Raw genomic sequence first — 10595 nt, 5'->3', positions numbered from 1 at the left:
CGAGCCCCGGCCGGACCAACACTAAAGGTCTTAAAATAACTGAGGAGAATGCGCTACCTTTCTTTAATAAGAAATGGATAGATATTCTAGTCTTCTCGGATAAGGACGAATAAACCGTAGGTCCCGTCTCCTGCATCTATTAATTAGATAATTTGGTTAGGCAGGGGACGTTAAAGAACCCACTCATGAGATTACTGTGACGTGGTCTGGCCTGTTTACTGGGAATTGGGGGAGGGGGGCATCTTCAAATAAGTTTTGTTTGATTGTTTGTAAACTGCTGATGCAGTCTGGCCAAAGTCCCCCGAACAGTGTTGTGATGCGCATTTGATCATATCGACATGTTAAGTTGCGCAATATAAATATTAAATTATTATTATTATTATTATTATTATTATTATTATGTTTCTGTAGCATGAAGCAAATAGGAGTATTTCTACTTCCCCCAGAATGCTATGCTAGTCCATCGTAGGGTTACCCCCAAACATTAAATTTGCTGGTACTCATTTAAACACCCGGGTGAAGAGAGGCACTGTGAGAGTACAGTGTCTTGCCCAAGAACATAACACAATGTCCCCAGAGTTTTGTGTAATGTGCAACTAAGTCTTCTCTATTAAGCACCGGAAAATGAGAAATTCACTCTACATTATGGCAGGGAATTTTTTTTTTCAAATTTAAGCTTAATTTAAGTGTGGAGGGGGACAGGGGGGTGGGAGCCCGGGAGAACAAGGGTCGGGAGAGGGAGGAAAGCGGAAGAACAAGGGGCGGGAAGCGGTATCTACATGAGGGCGGGAACCGGGAGCAGAAATAAATAAGACGATAGTTTGTTGTTTATTACTGGGTATTACTAAGTCATAAACACTTCTCTAACAAGGTTTTGAAATTTCCAGTTAACATCTACCAATGCTTAAAAACATTTTCGGAGGCCAGAAAACGTAAATTTGTACCCGGGCTGGAAAAAAAGCATTACTCCGGTAAATTTGTGGATCTCTTCAAATTGATTACGTCATTGGTCATGAGATAGCTTGTCAAGTACAGTGTCTGGTAAGTTGTTGCTGTCAAAAATCTCCAACAAAGAAAGTGATTCATCAGGTACTAACTATAGAAGCGATGTAGAGCCCATACTCTTGCCTGGGTATGATCACAAGACACATCAGTCATCACATACTAGAATTTACGCAATCAAATGCAAATCCAACTTTTTCTCTCTCTTCATTTCACGTGCGATAGACGCAAATGATTTCTTTGGTACTACATATGTCATACAAGATGAAAGACGTTTTCGCTTCGGAACATCTAGCGAAGAAGCAAAATGCATGAAAAGTGACGTTATTTGTGAAATTGGTAAGATTCGATACGATTATTCAACCGTTGTTTAGAGCTAACTGAAGAAACATTTTGCCAGATCGTTTCAGACTGCCGAGGGGAATGTGATTTAGAAACAAATGAAACTGAAGAAAATCAAGAATGTTATCTTGACTCAGAGGAAGAAGAGGCTCTAGCCAAAATTTGGAGTAGGAAGAGGTCAGTGCGGCCTCCCCGGCGCATGGAAGACTTTTTCTAACAGCAAAAGTTAAAAGACGATTTCAACCCATGGAACAAATCTGATAATCGGTCGAACAAGACCGTTCAATCATGCTTCACCAGCAATTAAACTGAACCCTCAAAATGCAAACGGTTCAACAATTGATGTACTTACTACGAATACTTAGTCCTACTTACGTCAAAAAGGGAAAGCAAGCACAAATACAGAAGAAGCAAACTCTAAACGTTACGTCTACCTCTTGATTTTTTCATTTGATTTTGAATTGGCAATAGCTATTACATCACATAGTGAGCTGAGACTTTCGTCTCTGACGAGATGTCAGAAGCGACGATCAAACTGTGATAACCCGGTTAGTGAAACTTAGTTTAGTAAGAGAACTGACCAGTAGTAGCTTTCATCGGGAACTAATGATCCCCAGCCAAAACAAAGGCCAGCCGAAATGAACAAGAATATTAACTTTTAGCTCTGTTTGAAAGTTAAACCCGGGTTTCTGATCCTCTTGATTAGCCTGAAGACGGGAGCAACACAATGGAGGGCGGGAGTCGGGAGGCAAGGGGGCACACAAGTACGGGAGGTGGGAGAACGTGGCACGGGAAGCGGGAGACTCCGACCCCCCTGTCCCCCCCCCACATAAGTGGAGTGTTCAATTCAGTATTATCAGCATATATTTTGGTAGTTAAGGCTAAGGATAACACATGCCTCTCGTATCAAGTTAACTTAAAAAAAAAAACTTAAAAAACTTAACAAACCAAAAACTTAAAAACTAACATTCCAAATTCCAATTCGATCTGGAAACAGTGGACAGGAAGAGCCACCTAGTGGAATGTCCATTGCTAAATTATTATTTATTATTTATTATTTTATTATTATTATTATTATTATTATTATTTTAAAGTAGAATTTCTAACAAATCATCAACAGACATAGATAGACAACACGAACTGACAAAAAGCTTACAAATCTGCAACAGTGAAATCAGTAATAGCAAACACTAAGGAGCATTCCGTAAAGAGTTCGACCAACAATTTCAGGACAAAAAATTGCAAAGAGTTAATTTCAACATACCTTTTTTTGTAGTCCTCTTGTCTACCATCCATGGTTGTTGATTAGCCGCAGATGATACAAACTAAGAAAGTATTTCGCGTACCCGAAATAAATTGGGAATGCTCGAAGTTGACGCATGCGTATACGTTTTGACGCAGTGTTACGTGGCCCGTCACATTATAATGGATTGATTAAACGATTTGGAGCGAACTGATTTAAAATTAGTTTCGGGATTAAAAAAAAAATGCATTGAGAGACACCAACAATTTGTAACATTGGCTAAATTAGGAAAAAAAACGTGTTCTCGACTAAACCTCTCGAAATTGCAATTAATATTTTGATAGTCGCGCTTATTCTGATTTTATGTTAAGTGAAACCGGTTCAATGCACAACATAAAGAATAAGTAAGGCTCTTTCACTTTAAAAATTCGTGTCTAACTAACCGGCAGCTTGGTTAACAAAGCGACAAAAACAAAACACGACATAAATACTTCTTTAAGGACCGGCTGGGTGGGATGAGAGAAACAGTAGAGAGAATTGTCTAACTCACCAGCTGCTTGATTTACAAAGCGATAAAAACAAAATATGCCATAACATGATACTGCTTTGTGGACTTGGTAGGAGGTAAACCGGAGTGTCTAACTCACCAACTGCTCGGTTTAAAAAGCGATGAAAACAAACTACGTCGAAGATACTACTTTAAGGACTGGTTGGGAGCTGAAAAGTAGAGAGAATTGTCTAACATATGATACACGATCCTCGCAGTAGATAGCGCTATTTAAGCATTAGCGAAAATCAGACCTGAAAAAAAATCAGGCCTGTACGGGATTCGAACCACTGACCTCTGCGATACTAGTGCAGCGCTCTACCAATTGAGCTAACAAGCCAACTGGGAGCAGGCCGTTAAGTTGATTCGTAATAAACCCGTGAAAGTGATAAATGAGGTACAATGAAATATATGAAGTTCATATATTTTGTACTGCGGTCTTAGATATTTTCGCTATTGCTTAAATAGCGCTATCTACTGCGAGGATCGTGCATCATATGTATCAAATACCGCAGTACAAAATATATGAACTTCATATATTTCATTGTACCTCATTTATCACTTTCACGGGTTTATTACGAATCGACTTAACGGCCTGCTCCCGGTTGGCTTGTTAGCTCAATTGGTAGAGCGCTGCACTGGTATCGCAGAGGTCAGTGGTTCGAATCCCGGACTGGCCTGATTTTTTTTCAGGTCTGATTTTCGCTATTGCTTAAATAGCGCTATCTACTGCGAGGATCGTGCATCATATGTATCTAATACCGCAGTACAAAATATATGAACTTCATATATTTCATTGTACTTCAGAATTGTCTAACTCACCACCTGCTTGGTTTACTCAGCGATAAAAACAAAATACGCCATAACATGATACTGCTTTGTAGACTGGGTAGAAGGTAAACCGGAGTGTCTAACTCACCAACTGCTCGGCTTAAAAAGCGATAAAAACAAAATACGTCGTAGATACTGCTTTAAGGACTGGTTGGGAGGTAAAAAGTAGTGAGAAATGTCTAACTCACCGGCTGCTTGGATTACAAAGCGACAAAATTAAAACACGTCTTAAATTCTTCTTTAAGGACCGGCTGGGTGGGAGGAAAACAGTAGAGAGAATTGTCTAAATCACCGGCCGCTTATTTTACGAAGCGACGAAAACAAAATATACCATAAATACTGCTTTAAGGACAGGGTAGGAGGTAAAAAGCAGAGAGGAGTGTTCAACTCACCAACTGCTTGGTTTAAAAAGCGAAAAAAACAAAATACGTCATAGATACTGCTTTAAGGACTGTTTGGGAGAGAAATGTCTAACTCACCAGCTGCCGATTTACAAAGTGATAAAAACAAAATACGTCTTAAATTCTTCTTTAAAGACCGGTCGGGTGGGAGGAAAATGGTAAAAGGAAGGGACTGTAATAGGGACCTCAAGCGAACCACGACCACGACGGTAACGAGGACTTGGCAGAGGAAAAAAAAAAAAAAAAAACAAGATTTAATGAACAGAAAATTAGTTTAGCATGTGCATTTTAAAACTTTGCAGATTTCTCAGCCGTCCTTTGCAAAACAACAACGGGAAATCATCAAAATTTACGTGGTTTAAAAACAGAAACCCCGACGGCAAATCATTTAAGTTTCCATTTGGAACTCAACGCTACTCACATACGTCAAGCTGAGGATGAGATGTGGCGCCGTGCGAGAAGGTAAACACATTTAGGCATTCGCGAAATGCTAACTAAAATGAAAAATAATTTTTCGATCGACGTCTTCCTCGGCGTTGCCTACCTGACTGCTTAAGGTCTCAAATGCCGGAGTTATAGAACTTTGGAAACACGCGGGCAAAGATTAAAGGATATTCGACCAGCTACAAAGTCGACACATCTACGATGCTTTTAAATACTACGCCGATGAATGATGTATTTGTCAGACTACTTAAAGCATAAATACCTGTTAAGCCACTATGTAAATGATGCGCTAAAACTAAACGAATATCTCAGCGTTGATCTTTTTCCAATGTGATGCCATATTATTTCAATAGAATGCTCCGGCCAAACTGAATTTCAATATTACTTTAACTTAAATGTATGCAATGGTACTTGTTTTCAGATTTATTGATTTTTGAAAGAACAAAAAAAGAAAAAAAAGCAAAAACGGAAACACGGACAGGAAGTAAAAACTTTGGATCAGTCCACTAGTGTTGTTGACTTTTCTTGACCTGAGCCCGACAGTTTTTCGAGAGAGGCAATCCATGGCTCTTCCCAAACCATTCAGTTGCGGTTATCATTTTGGCAAAACCGTCTCGGCGGGCTCATAAAAATTGCCGACAGATAATCACAGCTGAGATCAAGCCAAAGCCGCCCTTGCAAGTTATTTTACTACCAACATCTTCCTGTACTAATCAACAAAAGAATTTTTTATCATTGTGACGCGAGATAGCAAAAGCTGACACCCGTGGTGATGGTTTGTTTACACAAAATTTTAATAACTTAGGTCCTTAAGTGACAGCGACGTGTCAATTAAATAAATATTAGTAACCTTAAATTCTGTATACGTGAATAGCTGTACTAATGAAGATTTTTACAGTCACGGTGTTAACAACTCAATGTCCTTTGACTCTTCAAAAATCAAACAGGATGAATCGCGGCCATAGAACTTTCTGATTATGACTGAAATTCGTCTTATTCAAGTCTATGTTCTTGTCGTAACCCACATACTGGAAAACAAACAGCACGTTTGAATCAAAACAAAATTTTTTCTTTGACAAACCGGTTGATCAATAATAAAATTCCACACTCGCTTTCACTCAATTGTTTACGGACCGAATCGTAACGGAGTAGAAGAAGTAGAAACTCTATCCACCTCCATGGCGACAACGTGAGTCATTGAAGTACTTATGATGCTGGTCAGAAAAAAAGGCACACCCAAAATGCCTCTATTCTCCACTACTTTTGAAATTATCTGTTACTTACACTACGCACGCAATACACTGACTGAGTTAAATTCATGATCATCACTTTTTGGCTTAGTAAATCACAGCATTATGAAGGAGTCTCACACTGATCGAGTTATTTTACTTTTCGAATGAGCTTTGTTAGTTCCCTCTTTATGTCCGTTTTCATAAAAGCATAGACGAAAGGGTTGACTGCAGAATTCAAGGTTAGCAAAGTGGTTAGGACGTGTCCTCCTAGTTCGGAAATGTTGCATGAGAAATTAATGCACAAAATTAAGCCAGTCACCGTTACATAGCATCCCAAAAAGAGCAAGACTAACGCAATTACGAAAGGAACTGAATTTGGCTTCTTGTTTCTGCAACGCGGGGCGGCGTCTGTTGTAGCCGTGACTGACTGTTCGGCTTGGCTGCAGTCCGTGAGTTCAAGATGAAAAGCAGCTTCTCGGCGCGTTTGTTCGCGCGCCGCGACAAGGATACGAATGATCGCGTAAAGAAGAAATGCGCTGGACAGTATAAAAAAAGCAGGGATGCTGATAACGAAAAAAACTAATAACGCCGTGTCGGAATCTGTAATGTAAAATTTCACAAAATTTGACAGCGATAATGCAAAGGCAGTTAACCATGCCATCATGACAATCAGTCTTGTGTGTTTCATCGTCAAAGAGGAATGGTATTTCATCGGGCGAAGGATGGCGATGTAGCGATCCCAAGTCAAGATGCAGAGGTTAGAGACCGACGAGGTAAGGGAGAGCCAAAAAAAGGCAGAGACCAACTTACGGTTGCACGTTTCATGACAAAGGTATCCTGGTGGGAAAATGGCGAATCCAGCCAAAAAGTCGGCAACTGCTAAGGAAAGAACGAACCAATTGGCAGAGGAGCGAAGTCGGCGAATTGTGGACACTAGAACGATCACAAAGCCGTTTCCTGCTATTGCTGTGATTGTAAGAAACCAGCCGATAAAGTCAAACACATTTTCCATTTCAGACTCTCATGTTAACTGCAGGATGATCCGCTTTGACACATTCAGAAGTGTTTTATCTTAATGAAGGTTTACGATGGAGGAGGTGTGTAGCTGATACGTTATATATTGATTGATTTAGAGGACGAGAATATCTTTGTATGTCCTTCGTGCCCTCCTCAGGCATCAATACAGCAGTGATCAGGGATGGAAGAACCTATATGAAAGATATTGAGTTTCAAATAAGTTATCGGTTCAAAACATGGCTAGAATTTGCTATGGTGATTATACTATGAGATGCTCGCTCATAGTATAACCACCGGCATAGTATAATCTCATTGGCTGAGAGTTCACTCATGTATTTACATGATTGTTCAACGCACTAATTCTCAAAAAAGCCATCGCTTGATTCAATATGTAAATTCGAACAAGACGAGAAAAAAATAGGGCGTTTTTTGTTAGTCATTTTACAAAAAAAAAAAACAGTTTTCTCTTAGCAAGAAAATAATGTGTGGAACCGAAAAAGAGACGCTTTAAAACTGACAATGTAACGCTGTGCCAAGACTAGATGGTGAACGTATTTAGTTGGGCCGCCCTTCTGTAAACCGTGAAAATCTCATAAACTTTTTTTTTTCTGCAACTATTCTTTCATACTTTTGGCTTCAATTTCTTATACACATTCTCCACCAGATTTACTAGATAACACCAGATTTACACCTTTGAAAGCTTAGTGTAAAGCTTTGCAGCAGCCGTAGAAACATCGGTGTCAACCTTTAACTTCCCTTTCAATTTTCAATTATTATTTTCAGAAATATTTTTAAATAGTATGCAGCTCATATATATCACTTACAGCTTACTATTGGTCGCGGTGGGGATTGCAGAGAAAATATTTTTTCATTTTATCAATTAAGATAGCTGCTTTGTTGACATGTTATGTTTTTTTCACTGCTTCAATATGATTGGCCCAGAATACATTTAGCTGAGTGTACAAAGGAGCATGGAAAACGCGATAGAAATATCACATCTTTACGATCGTGAGGATACATCAAGATCGTTTTTCAAGTTAACTTCGAGAAACCACCTCTCCGATCAGTGTAGGTCTGTGAACAATAGTGGAAAAATTGAACGAATTTCTTATCACGTACGATTTTGCATTTTGTAAGAGAGCGATTAAAATGCTAATCAAGTGTGCCGGTGTGCCTGCAGGCTATATTAAACAAATTGATATTTCGCCTTGTTTGAATTCTAATTTATTGTTATTTTTTTTTAACTTTTTGAGGGTTCTTTACTCTGAGCCGTAATGAGTACTTAACATAACTTGAATTTCTCGGTGACATGGAGTTTGATTTTGTGTATAACAGATTTGAGTACATATTATTTCCTTTTAAAAATGTCATTTCATTCACAGACAAAAAAAATTATCTTTTGCATCAACGCATCAGTGTAAAAGAAAAAAATAGGAAGGAAGTTTCTTAAATTACATAGAAACTAAGGCTCGGAGACAGTCTCCGGTTTAAAACTTGACTCAGAAAGCTGCTTCAATGTGATTGGCTCAAGCGATATGCGATCCATGTGTTAATCTGAATGTGCCGTATTTCCCACCGGCAATATTAAACAAACCAATGTTTCGCTTTGTTTGAATTCTCCCTTTTTTAAACTTTTTAAGAGTTCCCTACTCTGAGCCGAAATGAGTACCTAACATAACTTGAATTTTAAACTTTTTGTGAATGAGATGTAAGACTAGATTTGTACAAGAACAATTAAATGACATGCCAGTGATACAGACAAACTGCCTCCGAGTAAGTGGCATTTCCCAAGCACATTTTTCCCAAAAATGATATAAATGGAGTAGCTTGACGTATCCAACTTGACCGAATTGTCTCTTTGGAGAGACATCTGTCACCACAAGTTTTTTTCACTCTATTTAATTTCATTTGCATGGATTTTCAAGTTCTTCTCTTTGATCGCGTTTAACATTTCGCATGCAGAGTCCTATTCCCCAGTCCCTTCGTTATTATGTCACTCAGCAAGTTCTCAGGTTACTTCCCACTCAGCTCTGATGATATAAATTGTGGAATCTACAAGACATGGAGGCCCTTAATTTTATAAGAAATCATTTGAAGTCAAGACAGTCATTCAGATTGACTTGGTTTATATGCTAAACACTAAATTGCATATTTCAATATTGGTGAAGACGGCCGTTGAAAAAAAAACCTGTTAATTCTATTTTTCTTTCCTTTCTTTTTTTGCACGGAATGTCTAACGTTGAGACATCTGGTCAGCTAAGTTCGGTCGATTGATTCGCCTACAGGAATACAAAAAATGACGCGCCTACATGCGGAAAACAGTAGTCGGTGGAGGTCACTCGGTTTAACATCAGTAAAAAAAACATCAAGCTAAACGCGCAGAAACAGAATACTCTGAAAAATGATAATCAGCACTGTGCTAAAATCATACCCTACATGTAATATGAAACAATAACCAAAAATATCCGGAACATGTCTTTCTTTTTCATTCTAATTCGCATTGACGGAGACCACTCTATATAACTATTATAATAGAATATTTCATAGTGTTAGCTGTTATGATTGTTATTTTTAGTAGTAGTAATTTTAAGTTATTTCTATATCAAGTACATGTAAGTTGTTGTATTTATATCATTCATTTATTTACATTAATTATACACATTGTAAATTAATTCTGAAAAACCCTATGGGGAGAATTAATAATAAGGTATTGTATTGTACTCCAAGATCGCCTCAGGTTTCGTCGATGTAGAAAATTCTATATTCAAAATATTTAAAATAATAAAAAATGAACGAACTCGAAGATTTTCATAGAGATGGCCCCTTTCAGCGCCACAGTTTTCACTGCACCTTTAAAATGTACATTTGGCACTTGCAGTGAAGGAAAGGATCTGAAAAAGGTTGATAAAGTAGCGTGCGTCCACATTTTTATCAGGCCATTTACAGTCTCACAAGACTAACCCAATTGGGGGCCTATCTTTATAGTGTTTTCCGCGTTACCTCTTTTCAAAAGCGAACGATTAAAGGATTCATAGCTCAAGGCTCTTATTAACCAGAAAGGAAAAGCAACAAAAAAGTAACCTGACCAGTCACTTCGGGAGCTTGGCAGGTAGACCTTTTACAGCTATGTGGCAACCTTAGAAAAATACACTAACCATGGCGATGGTGAAGAGAGCTGTTTCTCATACCTGCGTTAAGTTCAAGGAGCGAACTTGACATCTTAAGTCGTTCGGAAGCCGATTAAAACGCGACTACAACTTTTTTAATTTTCAGTCTGTTAATGAGAAACTTCGCTTCCCATAGAGTTGGATTTGTAAAATGTTAGCTTTGCAATGATATGAGAAAAAAAAAAAATGAATTTCAACGAAATTTCCGCTTCATCTGTAGGATACTCTCACTCGTTCATGATTGAGTCACGAAACTGAAGAAAAAAACAGATATCGCATGTTCCATGATCGTGAGCTTTTACGAAGTTTGTCTTCCGTTAAATCAGAGTAGAAGGATCACCTTCTCTCATTTGAAAGCCCGCAACGTAA

General features: G+C 38.4%; 1 protein-coding gene and 1 pseudogene across 2 annotated transcripts in view; both read right to left on the bottom strand.

Moving 5' to 3' along the window:
* LOC111328895 (adenosine receptor A3-like) overlaps positions 1–10595 on the bottom strand; it is a 21133-nt pseudogene that overhangs the window by 10268 nt on the left and 270 nt on the right. The window lies entirely within an intron of this gene.
* The window catches only part of LOC148733209 (octopamine receptor beta-2R-like), a 23006-nt gene continuing 17991 nt past the window's right edge, over positions 5581–10595 (bottom strand). The window contains exon 2 of the mRNA XM_088758899.1: positions 5581–7250. Within this exon, the coding sequence (XP_088615025.1) occupies positions 6191–7054 (864 nt within the window). The 5' untranslated portion in view covers positions 7055–7250 and the 3' untranslated portion in view covers positions 5581–6190. The remainder of the gene's footprint in view (positions 7251–10595) is intronic.

This window comes from Stylophora pistillata, chromosome 4, assembly GCF_964205215.1.
Source record: "Stylophora pistillata chromosome 4, jaStyPist1.2, whole genome shotgun sequence".
NCBI lineage: Eukaryota > Metazoa > Cnidaria > Anthozoa > Scleractinia > Pocilloporidae > Stylophora > Stylophora pistillata.
Note: the sequence above shows the minus strand (reverse complement) of the source record. Positions and strands in the feature narration are given on the sequence as shown.